At 34.5% G+C, this 24,112-nt stretch overlaps 1 protein-coding gene across 2 annotated transcripts; it reads left to right on the forward strand.

Moving 5' to 3' along the window:
- The first annotated feature begins 16,441 nt into the window (after positions 1-16,441).
- LOC104906749 (carbon catabolite repressor protein 4 homolog 1) lies at positions 16,442-23,355 on the forward strand. 2 transcript variants are annotated; one of them, XM_010695548.4, is made up of 12 exons: positions 16,442-17,177; positions 18,661-19,414; positions 20,043-20,129; positions 20,205-20,276; positions 20,391-20,477; positions 20,564-20,650; positions 21,766-21,819; positions 21,911-22,002; positions 22,088-22,202; positions 22,290-22,434; positions 22,527-22,681; positions 22,892-23,355. In XM_010695548.4, the coding sequence occupies exons 1-11, from the start codon at positions 17,020-17,022 to the stop codon at positions 22,670-22,672; spliced, it is 1,797 nt and encodes a 598-aa protein (XP_010693850.1). In that variant the 5' UTR covers positions 16,442-17,019; the 3' UTR covers positions 22,673-22,681; positions 22,892-23,355. The 2 variants fall into 2 exon arrangements, with proteins under 2 accessions (XP_010693850.1, XP_010693849.1); XM_010695547.4 differs by having other exon boundaries at positions 16,444-17,177; positions 22,851-23,355.
- The last annotated feature ends 757 nt before the right edge of the window (positions 23,356-24,112 follow it).

The following is a 24,112-nucleotide window of genomic DNA, read 5'->3' on the forward strand; positions in this document are numbered from 1 at the left end:
CTGTGTTAGCGAAAGTACTATTTTGTGATAGCTATTTAAATTTAATGACTAAAATTTGCTCTTGAGTGATGCTAGAGTTGCGAAGCTTATGAAGGTTTTAACTCTGACGAGATGATTTGGGTGCAATTGCGATGTTGATAATCTTTTATTAATGTGGTTAATCGTCAGCGAACAATTAGCTAACACATAGAAAAGGTAATATATGATCTACTTTCATGGTCTTAATTTGTATAAATTAAGAACCAACAATCCTGTTTGTAGCGTTTTATAGGAAGAAATGAGCAAATGCCTGAACCAAACCCTTGTTACATTCCCTTCCGTTACCAGAGTATGTTATGACTTATGAGCCTCGTTTAGTTGGTGCGGAACAAATTCAAAAGTATAAGACATTTTATACATGTGAATTTGTTGACTATAGAGATGATCATAGATCTTTGTACTGAAAATTTGTGCCCAAGCATGGAGAATTAGACCATGATTCGTGTTTTCTCAAATTTAAGCATATTTTAGGCTAAAATTAACATATTTGGCTCAAATATCAAGCCGGAGCCTGATATTATGTAACCAATCAACGATTAGCTAGTAGTTAATTTTATGAGCCTATATTTATATACATAAATGTCTAATGTTATTCATTAGTTAGATCAACTAATGCAGTCAATTATCAGTTATACATTTTTAAATTAAAATCTAATAATTGTGGTAGGCGTATTTTTATCTCGCCTACGCGGGATGAGCGCGCATTTGATTACTTCATTATAAAATGTTTTGTATTGATAAATGTTTTGAAGTCGCCAACAAGTGTTTAAAGGAAAACTTATAAATCTAAGGCCTTGTTTGGTTGTATATAGGAAGTCATACTTCCTAGGAAGTTATTTTTTCCATGTATTTGAAATTCCTAGGAAGTGTAAAATTGTGTTTGGTTGATAATGGGAAATAGAACTTCCTATGGGAAGCTCTACTTACCTAGGTAAGTAGCTTCCTCCATTTTGGAGGAATTAGAACTTCCTAGGAAGTGCAAATTCCCATGGTTTTGCCAACCAAACAACTTCATATACTTCTACTTCCTAGGAATTTGCACTTCCCATGATTTGTTTTGTCAACCAAACAAGGCCTAAGTAAGTATTGGGAAATCATATGGACAAAATTGGGACTTATCTGATGTAGATTTCTCAGTCCTTACTCCATACATGGTCAATGAACCAAAATTTGAGTTTAGGGGTGAGGGTACGAACACGGGCATGAACCATGTTTATGCCCATTGATGGTCTCTACTTAAAATTGATTCATGCCAAATTTTATGTAGAAGAATAACCAAATAGTATGTTCATACACCCTAAAAATAATTTTTCTTTATGTTGGTTCAAGATAAAAAAAAAGATTATTTTTTAGTGATATGTAATAAAGCAATCAATTTACAGGGAACCTAGTAGCTTGTTTAAATTATCTCATTAATGTTAGAACAGTTCTTTAGGTCTTTAATTAGCATATACAACATGTGGCCTGATGAAAGCATTAAAACACGACAATCATGTAGCATGCATATATACGTAAAATAAATAGAAAAGAAATAAAAAGGGTTAGAATGTACAAAGGAACTATTTTTATGTTAAAGATCTACATCATAGAAGAAATTGTTAGTGACTCCAATTTAAAAATAATGAATTTATTCAAGTACCATCAAGATTATACCATGGTTTGGGTGAGATATTGACAACCTTCGGGACGAGCAATTGTGAAGCCTGAAGATTTGAACGTGTAGCTATGTCTGTATGTGTTTGCAGATTTGAAAAGTATGATAGTTTACACAGAGATTTTTGTAAGCGTTCGTAAAGTATCAAAGTGTTAAATGTATAAAAAATCGTGTGTAAAACTCGTTGGAAATCAATACCTATTTATAGGGAAACGAAATTTGCGCGTCGCGCAGAAAGTGCGCTAAGCGCACGTCTCTGTGTAACGCACAATTACACGTGTCAGGCGCACATTGGTGCGCCTGACGCAACAAATCCAATTAGATATGTACATGTGATAAACGCTTTAAAAAAGATAGGAAAGAACATTGCGCGTCACGCAGGGGAGTGAGTGAAGCGCACGAGTCTGTGTGACGCATGGTGCCACATGTCAGGTGCTGATTGGTGCGCCTGACACTGTTGGACAATGGTGCGCCGGGTGCATCGCCTTACTTTTGACACGTTTTGACAACTCCTTTCAATTAGGGAATAGCGCAGTTTTATAAAACCCATTTTGACGATTTTCTTTTATCGACCTTTAAGTTCGAAAATTCAATTTTAATATAAAAAAATCTTTAAAAATTTTTATTATTAAAATAAAACAATTAATTATCATGAATAATTAACTATTAGGCTTTTTTAAAGGATTAATCTCAAAAATGCAATTAATTATCAGGAATAATTAATTGGACTTTAAAATAAAATTTTAACACTAGCTTGGAAAATGGTTTTGGGATGACTATTCGGACTGCTCTCCCCTTGGGTGGAACATTAAGACCGCGGTAATGTTAATCATTGGATCATTAAATATAGAGACACGATTGTTTGTTTATAATTGGCAAACACATTATGCATACATAGTCCAATAATAATTAAGTAATATGAATTCAAATTATTATAAGATTCATATATTACAAGTACCTTTAATCATGATTGAAGTAAGATAAGTAGTATACCATATACTTATGAAACCAATTAAAGTTATTTTTAAAGGATAATATAAATGCCAATCAAATTATAAAGTGATCTTATACTTTTTTTTGCTCATGCATGTAATTAAGAATGTTTTAAGGACAGATAGCACAATGTAGTACGATAGTTCAATTAATTGGTACAATAGTTTTGGGTATGGATATGAGAATATATAGAGTAAATCGTATGGGAGTATAGGTGGCCACGGTCAAAGCCGGGCCGGTTTCGAGGTCGGGAGGTTCAGGCAACCATGAACCTGAACTGGACCGGTTAGTTGACTAATCTGGTGCGGTTCAGGTTCAGGGTTAGCAATTGTTAACCCTGCAAGGTTACAATACGGTTCAATGAACGGGTCTGTTCGGCCCGGTTCAATGCCAGTCCAACAGTTCAATGTTTCCCCTTCTCTATCTCCTTAGGAAAAAAAGGCGGCTCATAGGACGGTTCAAAGGACAAGCGGTTCCAGGGAAGTCATGTCCGGTTCTCTTCCTCCTCCACTCGGCCCACTCTAGCCCTGTCTTGTGGGTGGTTCCGGGTCGGTTCAGAACCTGTGTTAGCATGGTCCGGGCCGATCCTGGGATGGGTTCGATTGGACCCGCCCAGTGCCGACCTTTATTAATGGGAGTGTAGGTTATCATGGTAGATATATAATTAAAGTAAGGATAAACTATTGGTCAAGAGATAAACTTAGTGAAGGATCCCTAATCACACGAATAACACAGGTATAGTTATTGGGGGACCCACATCACATGAGTTGACTCGATGGATTGAGATATAGGGTAAGTATTCCATTTAACATAACTATATATAGTATGCAAGACAAACATTGGACGATGCAGGGAATATAATAAACCAAATTTTCTTCTTCTAATCAAAGACCTAATATTATAAGAAAACTTAAGATCCTAACTTAAATTGAAAAAATAAAGTTTAGGATGTCATTAATGGAGAATGGTATGAGAAGAGATGAATATAAGGAGGAGAGAGAAAGAGAGAGAGAGAGGGGAAAATCTAACGGCATTAAGTTTCCATCCTTAGCAAGGGTATTTTAAGCACAAAGTCAAAGTTCAGGGATATCTGAGAAATTTACGAAATGTGAGGGACAATTTGAGAATTACGTCAAATCTCAGGTGTACCCGAGGAAATTTCCCTAAAAAATTATATTAACACCTAATATTTAGTTTGATGTACATCTTATATTTCTACCCATATATTTGGTTTGTCATCCACAACTAGTTGCATCTAGGATTGTGCAAAGACCAGGGCCGGACATAAATTTGGACCGGACCAGATCGAACATTCCGGTACGATCCTCGGTCCCGATAAAATACGATTTCGGGTTTTCGGTCCGGTCCAAATTTGGAAAATTCCGGACCGGTAGACCAAATTTTCTGATTTTTTAGTAAAAAAAAGTTTATATATTAAAATAGTTTTAAAAGTAGAAAGTTACAAAATTAAAAACCTTCTATTTATATCGATGATAAAATATGAAAAGATGAGGAAAGACTTAGATAGAAAAAGAGGGGAAAAAAAGATTAAAAAAAACCCCAAATCAATTCTGAATAACCCTAGATTGGGAAATCGATCCCAACTCTTCAAATCCTGTTACTTTTCAGTCGATCTTTGCCATGCTTTTCTAGGAGCATTGATGCTGCTAGTAATTAAACCTCTTTTGCTGATATTAATTGTTTCTTTTAGTATAAAAATCGTGGAATGCAAACCCAATGATGGTTTGCACTCGCAAAAAATCGTCCTTTGACATTCTCATTCTCGGTTCTGTCATACTTTTGCTGTTAAGTCTAATAAGTGGAAGGTGAGCCATATTTCCCTACTCTATGCCAGCGAGATAGGGTTAGGGCTTGTAAATTATGGTTTCTCACATTCAAGCACAAAAGAAAAATCCAATTCTAGGATTTTCATATTTGGGGCATTTAACGTAAAACAATTTATTTTTCTTAGCATGGAGTATATTAAGCTATCTTTTGAGCTCCCATAGAGTGAGTTGGTGAGAGTTGGGAGTGATTTCAGCTTTGGCCGATTGTGTATTAAGGTGGTTTTGGTCGCATTTAATGCGAGGTATGATGATACAGACAACAAACTGGCAATTCCCATTCTCCAATTTCAGAAAGCTGGTAAATTTTATTTTTCCTATAAAAGGAGAACTCATGTAAACATTTATTTCACTTCTATTGAAACTCTTTCTATAGCTAATTCTTATCATCTTTCGTTAAGTTCAACTATTTCTTTCTGGTTTCTTTCCATGGATAATATTCCTTCTTTTAAGGATATACCATTTTAGATTCAAATGTTGACAAAATTAATTTTGTATTGCATGAGGTAAATATGGAAGATGTTGTTGGCACAAGTGTGGCACTCTATGCTGATGTGGGGGATCCTGTTGCGCCTCCATTATTCTTAGGCTCGGTGGTTCTTGATGAACCACCCCCGGTCCAAAAATATATTGTGGAGCTCACAAAATCTTGCTTGATAGGTAAAATGTTAAGCACTCCTCTTGATTCTCGTACTATATATCATTTCTCGCACTAAAGTAGACTTGAAATTTGTTAAAGGGGAAGTCTAATACTTAGAAATGCATAAGGGGTGGATCCTTTGAAAATTTTCCAACACTAAGGACCTTTCACTTGTATGGAGTGAAAGGCCATGGCATGTGCACGAAGACTTGTGTGTCATTTATCCTTGGGGACCTTCTTTTGATCCTAACATAAAAATATTATTCATTATTCTTTATTTATTAAGATTTTTTTTTAATTATTATATATTAGAATTCGATTTTCTTTTAAAGAAAAGAAAAAAAATGTTATTTTTGATTTTTGAAATAGTAATTTATTTGTATTAATAGCTAGTATAGGCGCTTTTCTTCTAGTATTTAAGGCTCTTTATTTTGGGGGCATATATGATACCTGGGCTCCAGGAGGCGGAGATGTAAGAAAAATTACCAACGTTACCCTTAGTCCAAGTATTATATTTGGTTCTTGGAAGAATTGAAGTGGGTTGACCTATGGGTGCGCATCCCTAGGTTATCCAATGAGTTGTTAAACTTTGATTATGTTTCTAGCCTTCTTGTTGCTAATGATATATATTGGTGCATTAATTAAACTGGATCCTAGATCCTTTTTGAGACACAAAATATGATTTGCCAGAGCATGTGTGAGAGTTGACATTAAGTCCCCTTTGCTTGAGTTTGTTTAAGTGTGTATGCAGGGGGATTTAGTGCAAGGGTATGTCATTTTGTAATCCCCCACGATTTTAAATTTTTTTTGTAAATATATTCATGTATTTATGTAGTTATATTTAAATCCAAATGAGTTTGGAAAATGATTTGACTATTTAAAAATGGTTGACTATTTTAAAAGTCAAATGAAATTATTTTTCATAGCTTAATAAAATTAGAAATATTTTAATTAAGCATGTTTTAATAAAAGTTTTAAATATTGAAAGTATATTGAAAAGGAAGTTTAATGGAATCGAAAACCCATAAGGTTGCGTTTGGATACCCATATTTCATTTCAAATAGTACATTTCAATTTCGGAATTCCAATTTCCGGAATTCAATTCCAAGTCTAGTGTTTGGGAAACTTAAGAATTTCAAATTTGGAATTTCAAATTCCAATAAGTTGTTTGGGAATTCATAGAATTTCAAATGTTGAATTTCAAATTCAAATACTGTTTGGCAAACCAAGTTAAAGTTTGGAATTGTAATTCGATCCTACAACCAACAAAATAGAACTACTAATCACTAATACATAATAAAATCCAGTCTAACTTTTGCTCCTCCAGTAGATGTTTTAACATATCGAACTCATTCACTGGCCCATTCATAAACCTCTTGACAGCTTGAAGCACCTGTTGACCCGAAAGCCCAAGAACGCTAGATTGCAGTTGTAAGCAACATCAGTATGTAAGAGCTCTATGGAGAAGCTGGTGTAGGAGTCCTCAGCTCATTGAAGATGAGGTTAGCTTAAAAGGAATGTCTCAAGGACTTTAAACGACGATTCAAACCCTGAATCAGAGAACCAAAATTAGATATAGTCTACTTCCCCAAGTCAGATTTTCGCCACAAGCTGACAAGAAGAGCAGTAAAATGAAGATCTAATCACCACTATTCCAAGGTTCTCTAATGGACTAATTAAGGAGTGTCCGCTTTTAGCATCTCTACAAAGTACAAACACCTGTAGGCTGTAGCTTAACATTGTAACAGAGGACAGATTTATGCATCTAGTAGCTGTTATTCATACCAGATAAAAGTTGCAACCTTAAAACCTATTCAAAAAGAACATATCATGTAAATTGCAGATGATGCAAAACCACATAATAACATATAGTTGATGAATAACAGATGATGCACTTCCAAAACCATTAGGTACCTGCCAATATCATAAAGCTTAATTTAAACAACCTAAGAAAGGGGAAAAAATTGATCCTACACCCAAGAACATGATGTGCATCATTCACTCCAGATTACATCAAATACATGTGAAGTAAAAGAATCAATAGTTTCAAAATTAAATTATCATCTCGTCTTTATAAATATATACAGTTCACAATAGGAAAATATAAAGACGATATTACTACATTATTGATAAAACTAAAACATGCGGGCATGATGAAAAGAACATTCATCAAATACATGTTGCAAATTGCAACCTCATGCTCCTAGGTGCAAAATTTTAGTCGGATTATTCGTGATCGATTTTGCGTTAGGAAAACATCTAACTTCATCTGTTGCCTATTTTAAAGATCTACATACATCACCACCAGAACTTTTAAGACGTTTAACAATTGGAAGCAACAAAGCACACACAAAGTGAATGAGTGATCACCAATCGAAGACAGTGATAGGAAGTAGGAACCCACAAACACAAAAGAAAATACTTCATACCCTTTGAGGTGTAATGTGATGAAATCATGAAATCTCTATCATTAGTGACTACTGTAGCACTAACAAACTTCTTCTATCATTAGTGACTACTGTAGCACTAACAAAAAATTGTCAATGTCAACATTCCATGGTAGACATAAAAATTTAGCTTCTCCACGTGTCTCTAAACTTGCTCTACAGAGAGATGATGCATAAGCCATATACTCAGTAACAATTGCAAAGACTAGAAAAAACCCTAATTAATCGCAAGATATAAATAAATAACATATAGAATCGAAATTTCAATCAATTACACATTCTAACCTAAAACAATATTTATAACTCAACCATAAACAATCTCGCAGCAAATTCATGGTAAAAAAATCAAGAATTGAGAAACCAACCTTAAAAATAAGATTTCGCAATGTAGGAGGAGAGAGAAAGCTCGCGATGTGTTGAGGAGAGAGAAAGCTTGAGGGAGACAATCAAAACGAGAAACCGAAGAACCGTGAAACCAGACAACGAGGAGAGAGAAAGCTCGAAAAATCTCCAATGGAAGAGAGAGAAAATGAGTAACGAGTTTTATCGTGATGTTTTGAGGATGAAGAGTGAGGTTTGGATTTCAAATGACAGTAATCTACTATGGATTTCAAATGATATGGGCTGAGGTATATTTAATATGTGTAGGTAATTGGGCCCAAATCCAATTCCAAATACTTTAAATTGCCAAACATGTAAATTGGCCCAATTACAGCATTTCAAATGAAATGTTTGTATCCAAACAGGCCATAAAGGGATAAAAAGGAAAAGAGTCATTTGATGACTAAAGTCTTAAATAGCTCATCTTATTAGTCATCAAGTTTCATTAATTATAATCTCTTTTCCTAAGCCCATAAAGGGAAGCCTTTATATAAATATCCTAAAAACCCAAATTATTTCACCCTACACATTATTTTTCTCCAATTCTCACGTCACTTCCTCTCTCCCTCTACTCGACTTTTTCTCTCTCCTCTTCGTGCGCCATTGTTGCTCGTTCTCTCTCAAAAATTCGTTTCTTCTTCTTCAAGTAACGTTTCTTGTTCAACAAGAAACGTCACAAATCTTTTTCAAGAACCGAAACTTGCTGACCGTCGGTGCCCTGCTGCTGCTGTTGCTGTCCGGCGCCTCCTTCTCTCATTGTTGTTGGTTATTTTCTTTCTTCCTTCCTAAGATTCCATTAAAAGACTAGTTTTTATGTTATTTTATTATTATTTATCATGTTTGCGAATTAAATTACTGTTTTATTTATGTAAATAATTTCGGCTATCATGATTATTATTATAATAAATTTCAGATTTATTATGTTGAGTTTATTTTTAGTTTTAATCATAGAAATAAGAGTTTTTAGGGTTTTTAATTTCTAAAAACTAAAGTTATGTATTATAAAGTATGCGATTTATTTAGTACGTAATTTTAAATACGTTTTATATGTTTTGAGGATGGTTGTTTAATTTTATAAGTGCTGTAATTTCAGAAAAGAATGATTTATGGTGTTTTAAAGGATTTTTAATTGCTAGAATAGTAGTACTATACTAGGAATTAAAAATGACGTAAGTTTGGTACTTAAAAACGATTTTAAAACGTGTTTTAAGGGGGTTTTAATCGTTTTAAAGCTGCTGGAATTTTTGGTTCAAGTTATTAATTTTCATTACTTTACTTTCTAGGCGGAGATTACGTTGTAGGAGACTTTTAACGACTTAAAAGTGGCCTACAGGCTAGTGTATACAAGGTACGTACATTATCTACGTGCTATGTGATTTAGAAGCATGCTCTAAGAGTATTTTAATATTAGTATCATGTATAGGAACTTGTTTGTTCATATATGTGAATGCTGGAATTTATTTTACATGTTATTGCCTAGTGCGCAAGTGATCTAGAAGTGATTATGTTATCAGATTATAAATGTTTGTATGGAATGTTTGATGCAAGCATGTTAAGTTAGTTTATTTATTAATTCGTGAGTGAATTAATATAAGTTAAAGTGAATCATGTATTACATGTATTCTTTGAGTATTGTTTATTATCTTATAAGGACCGTGGACCTTATTTGGTAAGTTACAAGTTATACCTATAAAAGGTAAAGTTTATTGTTGCTAGGTTCAACAAGTAAGTTAGTAAAGTATAAAAAGGAAGTTAAAGGAGTCCTGGTTGATAAGTTGTGATCACTTGTTAACCCGAAGATAAAAGAAATTCTGTTATGACTGTTTGGTTATTAATTATGTGTTACTTGCTTGTTGTGTCAACACAAGTAATAAAATGTAATTAATGTAAAGTGCAACGAGAATAAGTTATAGACTTTAGACTGGTGCACGTCTAGAGTTGGACACTAAGGGTTGGAGTACATGGTGAGCGTGCCATGGGCTCTTCTAGGAATGGATTGATCACCATCCCTCTTTCAGTTCAAAGGTTCCTCGATATCGCAGGTCATTTTTGGAATATGTGGTAGCTCCCATATTTCATATTTTTAGATAAGTCAACTCGTCCAATAACTACTCCCTCCGTTTCCTAAAAATCTTCCATCTTTCCGTTTAAGGGTGTTTCCAAAAGATCTTCCCTCTTTTGCTTTATTCCTTATTTGGCAAAACAAATTTCCCTATTTACCCTCTCATGTCACTATCATATGGTCCACCATTACATTATTAATTCAATTTTACTCTCTTTCTCTCTCCTACTTTAACCCCTTTTATTTGTTTATTTATCTTAACCCCTTTCTCTCTCCTACTTTACTCACACCATGCCCCACACAACTTGATTTTCCTTGGTATCTGTAGGAACAGTAAGTGGGAAGATCTTTAGGAAACGGAGGGAGTATTCCATTTAAAGGAAGAAATAATGTTTAGAGTCTAGTTTAGTAAAAGTTGTCTGCAAATTTTTATGTGCTTATATTATTATTATTTATCCCTGCATGTTATTTTTGTAGTATCATGTTTAGGATTATTTATGTCTGATATGTAGTACTCAGCTTTGCTGACTACGTGCTTGTTTGTGTGTGTGATCATGGCTTTGCCTATTGATCCTGTGATGATTCTTCTGGTGAGTAGAGTCAGTATTGCATTGACATTACAGGTTCGCAGATGCATCTCATTGGGAATCTGGAATGGAGAGACTATTTATATACCTAGCATAGTTTAAGTTCTGTTTTCGTAGGAACATCTTTATTTCAGTTTGTGGTTTATTTAAGTTGGTGTGTTTAAGATTCAAACACTCGTCTTTTATTTAGTGAGTTTTAATAAAGTTGGTTTTAGTAAATTGTTTTTCGCTGCAAAATTCTGAGTAAACCGATACGTTATCACACGGGCGATAATGCCTGGGTAATTCTCTAAGGTTTATTATAAAAGTATTTTCTAGAAAGAGAGAATTATCGGGGTGTTACACATTTGGTATGAAGACTTCTCTATATGTGGTTCTGATGATCATATTATTGACAAATGCCCTCTCCTTAATTCCTCTAAAAAGGAAGTCAAGGTTAGGCTTATGAAAAATCCCAAGCAAAAATGTCTCTATGAGTATCTAGCTAAGGCTAGCTAAGAAAACATTGAACCTACATCTGAGCAAGCTAATATAGTTCAAGTGAAGGCTAAGCATGTTGCCTCTATACCTAAGCCCCATAAAAAATATGTCCCTCCTAAGAAAATATTTTTCCATGTGACTCAATCTTCTGCAAAGAAAAATTTTGTTGTTAAGAATGTTGATGTTGATCTTGTGCAAGCTGACTACTCTGTGGTTGTTGTTCCTAGTTCTAAGCCTTCTAAAGGCATTATCATTTCTGAAAATGTTGCTAACTGTGATGTTGCTAATTCTGAAAAAGTTGTTGTTCTGGTGGGTGAAAGTGATGATGTTGGTTATGTTGAGAAAGCTCCTATGAATGCAGGGACTAAAGACAAGGGAAAGGGTAAGTTATTGATAGCTTTCCCTAATATGGATGTATACTCTTGTGATGAGGATTCAGGTTGGTTGACTTCAATGCTTCCTCCATCTTTGGAAGCTAAAGAGTGATCTGAAAATGCCCTTCTTACATATGTGCAAGGAGATGGTGATTTGGGGGGATCTTGCTCTTGTCCCTGCTCTGCCCCCTATTAAAGTTTTTCACTCTTCTCGTCTCTTTTCTGACTCTTACTATGATAATCTGTTGTGTGATGATGAGTACCCTATGCAAGTTTCTCCCACTGGGAGTAAAGATGAGGAGGACGGTGGCACCTTAATTAATATGCCCTCCAATGAAGATCGATGATGAGTTGAAATCTTAGACTGAGAATTCTTTTTACTCATTGCATTCAAACAACTCAATTGTGCAACAAATTGAGCAAATGGGGATAGAGCAAATGGGGATAGAGCAATTTTCCTCTATGGAGCATACTTCACAGTCAGGGTCTTCCAAGAGTAAGATGGAAGATAACGACAAAGAAAGTGTCTCCTCTTCCTTGAAGAGAACAAAGAACTAACTTTCACATTAAGCTTCCAAATCTCCCCTTTTGAATTAAGTTTATGAAGATTGCAAGCTGGAATAATGTAAGGGGATGCCGTAGAACTAATGCTTTTGCTGAAATCAAGGACTTTTGTTTAGCAAATCTAGTTAATATTATAACGTTGTGTGAAGAAGTGTAGAACCCCTCCCTTGATTAATTATGCCCAACAATGTGGGTTTAGTAATATAGATTTTGTGCCAACTTTTGGCTTATCAGGTGGCCTTTTGGTGATGTAGAAGGACTGTAAGATTAATCCATTTCAACTTGTTGTTTTATTTAAAGGTTCAAGGTTCATTTCTTGTTATATATCTTTGCTTAGTAATCCAATAGAGTTAATTATATTATTTTTGTATGCTCCTGCTAATGCTGCTCACAAAGAGGATTTTTGGAATGAATATTACTTACACTAATGAGTTAACTCTCCCATTTATAATAATGAGAGATTTTAATGAAATAGCAAGCGTTAATGATAAAAAAAAGGGGGGTGCCATTCCTTCCTCAAATCGATTTTCTAGATTATTGGATTTGAAAGCGAAAATTTCATGTATTGAAATTCCATTTCTTGGGTCTCAATTCACTTGGAGGAGAAAGACCCATGGTAGTGATAATATTCTTAAACGCCTTGATTATGGGTTTGCTAGTATTGAATGGTTAGATATTTTCCCTAAAGCTCTTATTACAATTCATATTTTTTCCTCTTCGTATCATTATCCCATTTCATTATCTTTTATAGATACAACAAATTTTAAAGCTCCTCCCTTTTAGTTTAAACAAATGTGGTGTCAAAGGAAGAATTTTGACACTTTAATGCTTTGATTGTTGACCCTTGTAATAATGGTGTACGAAGTTTCAAAGGTCCAATATGTATTGTCTTGTGCAAAAATGTAAATTACTAAAAAAAATGCTAAGAAGTGGAATAAAACAAGGTTTGGCAACATTTTCAGGCAACAAAGGGAAATAAATAAAAGCTTGGAACTAATCCAGGCTAATTTATTACAAGATCCTTTAAACGTAAAGGACCAACGGAAACAAAATATATTGTTTTAAAAAATATATATAAACTTTTTTTTATATCAAAACACCTTTTGGAAACAAAAATATAGAGTGAATCATCTTTCATTAGGAGATTACTAGTTGCATATGCACGCAATGCGTGCTTCGACAATCTTATATAGTTATGTACAAATGTACATGTTTTTTTTATCTAAAATTATTTTGATAGTGATAAATTATTGAGATTCTTTTGTAGATGTTATTATCTTTTTAAATTAAAGGTGAATGATTTTTAACTGTTCAATACCGTCACTATAAATTTTGGTAGATGATTTAATAATTTTCTTTTCACCGACGACTTTAGTATAGTTCTTTAACAATTATAGATGTTAATAAACCATATTATTGTTTGAACTTTGTAAATATGAAATATTATGTTATCACGATATGTTGCTAACTTTTTTTGGTTGAAGATTTCAATTGATTTCGTGAATTGATTGTGTCAATCTAGTTTGTTATTAATGGAATTGCATATTCCATTTTGACCTACTCATATGGCAAGTTTCATCGATTCTCATTTTTCAATTTTTTGTAAAAAGAAAATTTTTATTTTAAATTATTAGAGGATACTTTAGTCACTTCAAAAAAGGACACCACACCTCCTCCCTTGGCTTATATAATAGAGATTTGCGACCATCTGCAAAAGTAAAAATCAGATTAAAGCATTAGTAGATCAAAATGATGGAACCATCACAAAATCCAGAAGAAATTTCCCATCTTTTATCATCGGAGTTTATCTCAAGATTTACTACAAATCCTAGTTGTAAATGTGATAATGTGGATGATTTTTCCTTGATCACCCATAATGATGAAGAGAATGAATTTCTAACGGTAGATGTATAAATATAGAAATTAAAGAAGCTACGTTTGATCTAGCTTCTGACAGAGCTCCAAGCCCAGATGGTTTTCCACCCTTCTTATTTCAAAAATATTGGTAGTTGGTTGAAGCTTGAAGTCTTAGAGAAGCTGTTAAAGCAACATTATCTTTCAATTTGAAGAATGTTTGTATTGAAGGAGATAACATTAATGTTATCAATTCAATTCAAAGATTGGAAACCTCCTTGGTCTATTAATGCTTTGATTGTTGATGTAGGTTTGGATCTAGCTAACTTCAGTAAGGTTTTTTTTACTCGCTGTTTCAGGGAAGTGAACCGGGCAGCAGATTTCATGGCTCACAAGGGTCAAGGGGTTCCCAAATTACTATATTAGTTTCCTCCTTTTTGTTTGGATTTTTCTCTTATCATCCATAAAAATGTTTTAGACTGGCCTCCCGATTAGGGTTTTCTGTCCTAGTTTTCTTTCCGTATAAAAAAAATCCCTACTATTTATTACCTTTAGTAATATTATTATTGAAATTATTAAATTTTAATTATATCTAATTTATAAATATGTTTAAATCAAATAAAAATGTTTTTTTTTATAAAAATATATATTACGGTCCAATAGTTCCAAAACACTACCGGACCGGAAAAATTCAGGTCCAGACCAGATCAGAATTATTCCGATTCAGTCCAGGTCCAAAATGTCCAAATTCCGGACCGGTCAGGTCATGGACTGGTGAACACCCCTAATTGCATTAGATCAAAATCACTCTAAACGCTACATTAGTTAGAAGTACCCTTTCATAGAAGGATGTATAGCAAAGCAACAATATGATAGAGAGCATGTAAAAATGTCAAATCTCATGTAAAACGGACATAATTATGTTGGAGAAGCTTTTTGTTTGACTCATATGTATTCCTAGAATTTTACTTTTGTCGTATTATATGTTTTAAGAATTACAATTAATGGACTAATTATATTATATGTTGTATTACCAATTTATTGGTTATAGTTATTCAAAATAAGTATCTGTTTCACTTTGTATTTTGGAATATATCTCAAAAACCAAGTGACTCAACTATTTGGATGGCCATTTTGCAAACTTATTTAATTTGATATATGGTATTCGTTTGAAAATTAATTTAGGGTCCTTGATAACTGGTGTGTCAATACCAATAATATATAAAAATAGATTCCGTGACCAATTAATAATTTGGATTTTAAAGTCCAAGATAGTAAAATGTCTTAAATGAAATGAAATTGACCTTCGCTATAAACATAAAGAGAATGGAATATATATTTCATTTGCATTCTTGTCACAAATCATGCATGTAGTTATCATCTTTATAAAAACCCCTCTTCCTTCTATGCATAGATAAGATAAACCCTTGCTAGGAATTTGTTATTTAAGGTGATTGTTCAATAAATCAGCTAATTAGGTAGCCCATGATAAGAACCAGTTTTTCATGACAAATAACCATATTTTGGGTATGCAGCCTTGATATCCCCACCGAAGTGACAAATACTTCATAATGGCATCCCAACACGCGATAATCTGCTTATTAGACATATATCAGTCTCTTATATATGTCAAATTTATTATTTAAAATCTTGAATCATGACGATATGTTCTTTCAATGTCCTCATGTTACCTTTATTTGACAAAAATGTTGAAGCACAATTTCTTTCTAATCAAATAACGTACGCCACTATTACTACAACCTTAAATTTTTCTTCATAAATATCATCCGAGGAGCTTACCTAACTTATGCTTTCTTCTAAGGGGTCCGCGAATGTAGAGAAATAAATCGATTAGTTTTGAAAACGATACCTTTAGGACCTCTAGGCTCATTGCTAGAGCATTTCAATATCATATAGAATGACAAGCAAGGAACGAGGTGAACCAAAAAAAAATTGCGATCTTTTTCTCTTTCTACTACTTTGTAGAGACAAAAGTGTCAAAGCCCATAGGCATCCTCCCTCATAAGATGCATCAAACTTATCTTTGATGGCTCTGCTAACAACTTGTTCCCGACGGTTGACATTATTCGCTATCTTATCTCTTTTAATTCAATTCACTTCACTCATGTCTACTAGAAAGCTAATCAAGTTGTTGATAAACTTTTGTGACCGAATCATACTATCGCAACTACGAATCAAGACACTAATATTGAAACTGATAGATAGTTTTTTTTTCTTATATGTTTGAATTAAAATAGGATATTCCTTCCCTTGTACCATAAAATTATTTTCTATAAAACTTTTATCATTCATTTTAACCTAAACTTTTCAGTAAAATAGTGCCTAGCAGCTCGTGCCTGTGATAAAAGGAACTATACAAATAAAAAAAGAAAGTAAGATAGACCAATCAATGAAAAAAAGAAATTTTTTTGAGGGAGAATGAAAGAGGAAAGTGAAAAAAAAAAAAAAAACAAAGTGACAAACATGACCCTCTCTGTTAACATTTTGCGTTTTCCCCTTTGTAAAATTTCCGCTACAAAATTCCCAAAACTTATATTCCTAATATAATGGAGAGACGACCAACACAAAAATTAATTCGAGCGACTTCTATTTCATCTGTAAAACCCTAACTATCCAAATCCCCTTTCTCCCTCTCTCTCCTCTTCTTCTTCGTCTTTCCCTCTCAGAAATCGAACTTTACTTTTTCAAATTATCTCTTAAGATTTCGATCCATCTGAAAATCGATCTACAGCAGATTCACTGATTGTTTTCGCAGCGCAATTTCATTTGCGAAAATCCCTAATTTATTTCTTACATCTTTGTTTTTTTGCAGTATTCTTTTTTGGATCTTTTGGTTGTTTTTTATACTATCTGATAGTTGAGGATTACTTTTAGGGTTTGTGTTTTGCTTACTTCTTGGTGAGTTATTAAATAATTTATCGAGGCTGGCGAGCTTGGAGGTGTAGTAAATGGCGGATCCGCCTGGTCTCCGCCTACCCTTTCCATGTTTGGAAGCCATTAAACGTCAAGAATTAGGGTTTCAAAGCTTTTGTTTGGGGATTTGTAACTCATTTAAGATAGTAAGAAAAGAAGTTGCAGCATGCTGAGTGTGTATAGGGTGCACCTCCCGTCCGACATTCCCATTGTAGGTTGCGAGCTTACTCCGTATGTTCTGCTTCGGAAACTCGATAAGACTGTGATTAATGATGATGTTCCTGAGACTGCTCCGATTGACGGCCATTTCTTGAGATATAAGTGGTATGTTGTTTAGTAAATGTTTTATGATCAGTCCTAATATAGTGTATTTGTCTGATTATTTGCATTAATTTCGATTTCGTTGAATAGTTTATAATTCCTTCTGTAAAGGTTTGATCTTTTTTGGAAGCATTGCTTATTGTGATGTTGATTTGATGGATGGCGGAGTCATTGTTTGCAATTCAAAGTAGTTTTGGCATCCTGCTGAACAACAAATGCTATTTTTAGATGACACCATGTTAATTTAATGGAGGGCAGATTTGCTGTTTCTTATGATTTTCTGTCTACAGTATATTATTTGATTCGTTTAAGTGGTTGTTATGATTTTGATTTTTTATGGATGGTAGATTCTTTGTTTGCAGTACAATGCATTTTATGCATTTTCGGGTTGACATCATTAGTTCTCTGCTGTTTTGGGTAGTTGCCAGAGGCCCAGAATACTCAAAGTTCAAGTCCTTGCATCTTGTATGGTTATCTATTAAAATTGAAGTGGAAAGGATGCGGAAGGAAGAGAGAAAGAAAAGGATAAGCAGTAAAATCTTCGTGTGTAGTTTAATTTGTTGAAATTGAAGGGGACTCAGTGTTTGTCAGCTAGTTGCAAAGATACCAAAATGCATTAGTATTATCTTTCTTTTCTAATAATTTAATTGATTGCTTCTCAAGGAATACATTTTTCTGTGCTTTGGATGATTTTTTTTGCTATACCTCTTTAAAGTAGCCTTGGTGATCTATTAAGTGTTTTTTTTTGCTTGTGTAAATTGTAACCGAACCTGGGAAATAATCCCCCCCCTTCAATTCTTTCTCTTCAATGCCCATAAATGTCAAGTATTTTACTTTCTTCTGTGGTAGAGGTAAATCATGTGTTGGATATTATTTTCATGCATGTAGGAGTTAGAGAGGTTTAAATGAGTAGAGTTTGAGTATCACTCTGCTCATAGTAAGTGTCAAACTTGAGCTGCTCGAGCTCAATTTTATCAAACTTTGGTTCATCGAAAAGGTAGTATGTACAACTATGCTTATCTCAAGCTTAAGGAGAGACTATTTGATAAACTAAATTTGTGCTAATAGTGATCATATTTTAATGATGCAATTCTCTATAAAGGATCATAACTGACTTTTGATGAGGCCATAATTGAGGTTTTTTTTCCTTCTTTTTCTAAAGCTCTTATATCTATATAAGCTTGTCCTTCTTACTTCTCTGTTACTTTTTACTTACACCATTTTGACTTTTGTGCTATCCATTGCACAACTATGGAGTGCCTGAACTATGATCTCTCTGACTAAACTATGCTTATCTCAAGCTTAAGGAGAGACTATTTGGTAAACGAAATTTTGTGCTAATAGTGATCATACTTTAATGATGCATAATTCTCTATAAAGGATCATAACTGACTTTTGATAATCAATTATTCAGGAATACAGCGTTTAAACTGATTGGTTAGGTATCTACACTGAGTCTCATCTTATATGTATGTGCTGGTCACAGGTATCGTGTACAGAGTGACAAGAAGGTTGCTGTTTGTAGTGTGCATCCAGCTGAACCAGCCACTCTACAGTGCCTTGGTTGTATTAAGGGCAAGATCCCTCTGGCTAAAAGCTACCACTGCTCTTCCAAGTGTTTTTCAGATGCTTGGCAGCATCATCGTGTTTTGCATGACCGTGCTGCCAGTGCGGTGAATGAGAATGGAGGAGAAGAAGACGAATTGTTTGGACGCTTCAATAGCACAGGTTCTGGAGTCCTGAATACTGTCTTGCCTCCTTCTGCATCAAGTCCCAACTTGACCAATGGATCAACACCTTTATATCCTGCCACTGTTACACAGAGGAATGGTGGTGAAACATGGTTTGAAGTCGGGCGTTCTAAGACGTACACACCTTCTGCTGATGATATTAGCCACGTTCTGAAATTCGAATGTGTTGTCGTAGATGCTGAGACAAAGCTAAATGTTGGACATCCCATGACTCTGACAACAAATCGTGTCATCCCTGCACCTACACCTACTCCGCGTCGCATGATTTCGGTTAGTGGGGTAGATGTGATGGGTCATTTGGATTCAGATGGTCGTATTGCATCTGCTGGAACTTTCACTGTACTTTCATACAACATATTGGCTGATGCTTATGCCACAAGTGATACATATAGTTACTGTCCTTCATGGGCTCTTTCTTGGCCATATCGTAGACAAAATCTTTTGCGAGAAATTGTTGGATATCGTGCTGACGTTGTATGCCTTCAAGAGGTACAAATATTGCTTTAGGTGGTTAATCTGTTCACTTTATGTGTTTTGGTTATTCTGTAGTAGACCTTTTCTGATACTTTGTTTCACGCATCTTTTGAGTGAGGATAATGATTAATTACTCGTTAAATTAAATAGGATTATAATATTACATTGTCTTTTCATTGTGGGTCAGCCTCCTTTAAGATATTGTTGCGGATGGCTGTCTTTTCATTTATGTCTTGCCTTTTTGTAAGTAAGTGAGAACTTGCAGGATGGATAATATTCTTTAAATTGTCAATTGATTGATCAATCAAAATGTAATTTGGGAAAAGTTACTGTCAAATAATGTTTGTGGAACTTTTGCCTGTTCATATTTTGCTGCATGAATCATTACTTTTGCTTTTATAATAAGTTTATAATCTTGCGTAAAATAATAAGATTTGGATAAGAGCATATTCAGAGATATGTGGTGTGAATGAGAGACTGTTAGGTTCTGACACTGGAATTAGTCAGGATGCAATGACTATAGATTTTCTATCATGGCAGCAGTTTTCTGAGACTAAGTGCCTATATATCCCGATAATAGTTGTTGAAATGGTTATTTAACATTTCTTGCTTGCTAATGATGGCTACAGCTATTTCATTTCAGGTTCAATATGATCATTTTGATGAATTCTTTGCTCCCGAGCTTGACAAACATGGTTACCAAGCTCTATATAAGAGGAAAACTTCAGAGGTATACAATGTACATCCCTGAAATTGTGCTTTTCACCTAACACTCTCAACATCATCTTTTTACTGCCTTTTGTAGATTACACATACAGTGGATGGCTGTGCAACATTTTTCCGTAGAGACAGATTTGCGCATGTAAAAAAATACGAGGTCTGTCTTTCTTTCTTTTCTATTTTTATTTCTTATTTTTAATTTTTTAATCATTGATAATACTTGCTATGTTTTGGTGCTATGGCATCTGATGGTATTTAATCTCATTTACAGGTTGAGTTTAATAAGGCTGCACAGTCTTTAACAGAGGCTGTAGTTCCTGCCACCCAGAAGAAAACAGCTTTAAATCGACTTGTCAAGGTGAGTGTAATGTCAAAGTTCTGGATATCATTTGTGGGTTGAATTCATCAGTCTTGCATATCTCTTACCCTTGATTATATGTGTAGGATAATGTTGCTCTAATCGCTGTACTGGAAGCAAAATTTAGTCATCAGGGTGTTGATACCCCTGGAAAGCGACAGCTTCTTTGTGTTGTGAGTATCCTCTAGTCTTTCCTTGTACCGGCAAACAATTTTATTATGCTGAGGGAGTATGCACACTTACATTAATCCTTTCATTACTTTTTATTTTTTATTTTTACATTGAGAGAATAGATTCTTTTAACTTAGATCCAGCACAGGATATATTTGGTTCAACAACCATTGATAGTAGTCAGAGTACTGACGGATAGGGGCATTTGGTTAGAATTACATTTATAGTACTACCAGAAACTACTCAAACTTGTACTTTAATATTGTCAAATATGTATGTGACTTTTGAGGGAGCCAGAGTGTTGTCAAGTCCTTGACAGTGGCACACCTATGCAGGGTTGCTTGACCTAATAGTCTTGGCACTGCCTTGAAATTCAGAGGTGAGAAGTCAGAACAACTATGAGAAATGTTAGTTTTGCGGTTAGTTTTGAATTACTGATGCTTTTGGTAACATTTGAAACTTGGTTTCATGTCGCCGTTGTACGCCTTCTGAATTTTTCAAGAACAAATTTTTATGATGTTCATGAATACATAATTAAATAAATTGATGGTCCTTAGGCTTGGAAACTATGAAAATGCAAATGGAGCAATTAACATACCAGATTGGGTAAATTATTAGGTTATCTGTCTTGCTTGTGAATCGTGAGCATGGTATTAAAAACGTTGCTTAGAGAAATGGTGTATTTGCTTTATGATTTTTTATAAATATCCTTAGTTGGCTGTAGCATATGCCCATTAAGGTCAAGACATCAAGCTAAATGAGGACAAGGGCAGGTTTCTAGTATTCTTAGGTCAACTTTAAGCTCTATCTGCCATTATTCTTTGTTTAGTATTTGCGAGCTGTGGCACTCTATCAAATATTAGAAAGATCTTGATATTTCAGTTTCTTGAAGAGATTCAGACTGCTGTTAGGGTAATTGGTAATATAAATTGTCTTTAATAGACTTTTAGACTGCCAGTCTTTTTGTATTCTTTTCTTGATATCTTTACCCCCCCTCCCCCCCTTTTCCTTTAGGGTAATTGTAACTTGTTCATTATTCTCTGTTTTATGGAATATTAGTGGTCTAGGATTCTTCAGACTTTTAATCATCCTGTTCGGCTTTGATGTTTTGGATCAGGCAAATACCCATGTAAATGTGCATCAAGAATTAAAGGACGTCAGACTCTGGCAGGTATTTATAACATAAATTTTTCTGTGTCTTTGTTTTGCTTTCAGTCTCTTGAAAATTATTTTGTAATATATCTTTTGCCTATTGTTTCCAGGTCCATACTCTGTTGAAAGGGTTGGAAAAGATTGCTGCCAGTGCTGATATCCCAATGTTGGTGTGCGGAGACTTTAATTCAACTCCTGCAAGGTCTGTATTATGTGCTCTGAGTGCTGCTTTCATTTTTAAAATTTAAGAGGATCAAATTGAAATGCAATATCTATCTACCTTGCAGTGCTCCTCATTCTCTACTTGCGATGGGTAAAGTTGAGCCGCAACATCCTGATTTAGCAGTGGACCCTTTAGGAATATTGCGCCCTCATTCAAAGCTTGCACACCAGCTTCCATTGGTAACATTTGGACACCATACATCGTGCTTCTGAGTTCTGATTGCTTTATGTTCATGGCTTAAATTAGCTATGGCTTGCAACTTCTAGGTCAGTGCATACTCATCCTTTGCAAGAGGGATTGGACCAGCTTTAGAGCAGCAAAGGCGGAGAATGGATCCTTCTACAAATGAACCCTTGTTCACAAACTGCACCAGAGATTTTATAGGAACCCACGATTACATATATTACACAGGTAGTTATTAATACTTCTAATCTACTAATTTGCTTTTGGATTTAAATTTTGCATTGAGATTAAGTCCTTCCTTGTTGAAATTATGTTGTCAGCGGACTCTTTGACAGTGGAGTCTTTGCTTGAACTATTGGATGAAGAAAGCTTAAGGAAGGACACCGCCCTTCCTTCTCCAGAGTGGTCGTCTGATCATATAGCACTCCTAGCCGAATTTCGCTGCAAACCAAGAATTCGCCGTTAGCACTTTGGGGTATGTGAATAGTCATGTCTTCCCTTTAGTATGTTATTATTTTCATGCAGGTTTCATGTTTGTGCATAACCAGAATTGAGAGGTTCTGGCCTTCTGGGTGATTTAAGCTATATGTGTTGGACAAAGTACTTTGCCAATATTCTTCTAAAATCTTCTCTATGACTGTTAGATATAGGTTCTTCTGTTGAAGTCTGCTTCTATCATCAACAGGCTGCCTGGAAGATATGTTGACGAAAAATTTGATGAGGAGTTGATGGATATATCTTTTTGAAAGTCCTTATTCGGATTGTAAGAACGGTGGATCCGGCCCAGATGTATCATCACCTCATGGGGGTTCACAGCTATGATCCCCCCTGTATCATGCCACCTTGTTGTCCCATAGATATGATCCTATTCAAATTTTCCTTCTTTTAATAGAAATTGTCACAGCTTGCTCATCGGCAGGTTAAATGTGAGTAGTGATTGTGTTTTTACTGTCAAGTTTCTACAAAAGCAACACAGTAGTTTTGCAATTCAGACGGGGGTCACATCTGTAGGTTATTCTGTATTTTTCTTAGAATGGGTAATAGTCTTCCCCCATTTTTTTCTAGTACAAAGCAAGATAACAGAGATACAGTTGTTGACTGTTGTACTTGTGTCAATATAGTATGATAGTCATCCCAGTTCCTTTTCAAGGTGCAAAATACCACCCATTTTCCTCAACATTTATTTCTGGTCATATAATTGCTCATCGTGTTTGTATGATGTACAAATTGTTTTTTTTGGGGTTTCTGAATTTTAGTCGTCGCTGAAAACTGGATATGGAAAATGGGGAAAATTAGTCTGTGCTACGAGATCTCATCTGTTATCTTTGGTGCTATTCCATCCTTGCAGATTTGAAACTTGTGGAATGGGCTTATAATCGTTTTACTGAACCCTATTACACTTATTTTCTCATATGGTACCATACTTCAAGTGTCATATTATTAAAATTCATTTATGTATGAGCAATATAGATGATTCGATAAGGTGCTGTGTATACTTACGACATGGTAGTTGATAATAAAGTATTGGACTGATGATGATGGTTTATATATGTGCCTTTACAATAATAGCCTCATACTTGTGACCGACAATGCGTTTTATTCCCATGTATGTTCTTCCTAATTTTTCATTACTAAAATACCTATTTAAAACGAAAAGTTTATGGTTTCAACTTTATTAGTGCTTGCACCGTTCTATTTGCTAAGGGTACAAGTGTTAAAGAAATCACATTCATACTTCTATTCTTTCAAAGTATGGATTATGTACTAGGGTGCACAATGCTCATTGTGCACCCAAGAAGAACATACCATTTATATAAAAGGACACAAATTTTTTTTCTAGCATTTTTTCTACTTTAAAAAAGAACACATGATTTAAAATTAAGAACATGTAAATTTATATTTATAA

This window comes from Beta vulgaris, chromosome 3 (genome assembly GCF_026745355.1).
Source record: "Beta vulgaris subsp. vulgaris cultivar EL10 chromosome 3, EL10.2, whole genome shotgun sequence".
In the NCBI taxonomy this organism is placed as follows: domain Eukaryota; kingdom Viridiplantae; phylum Streptophyta; class Magnoliopsida; order Caryophyllales; family Amaranthaceae; genus Beta; species Beta vulgaris.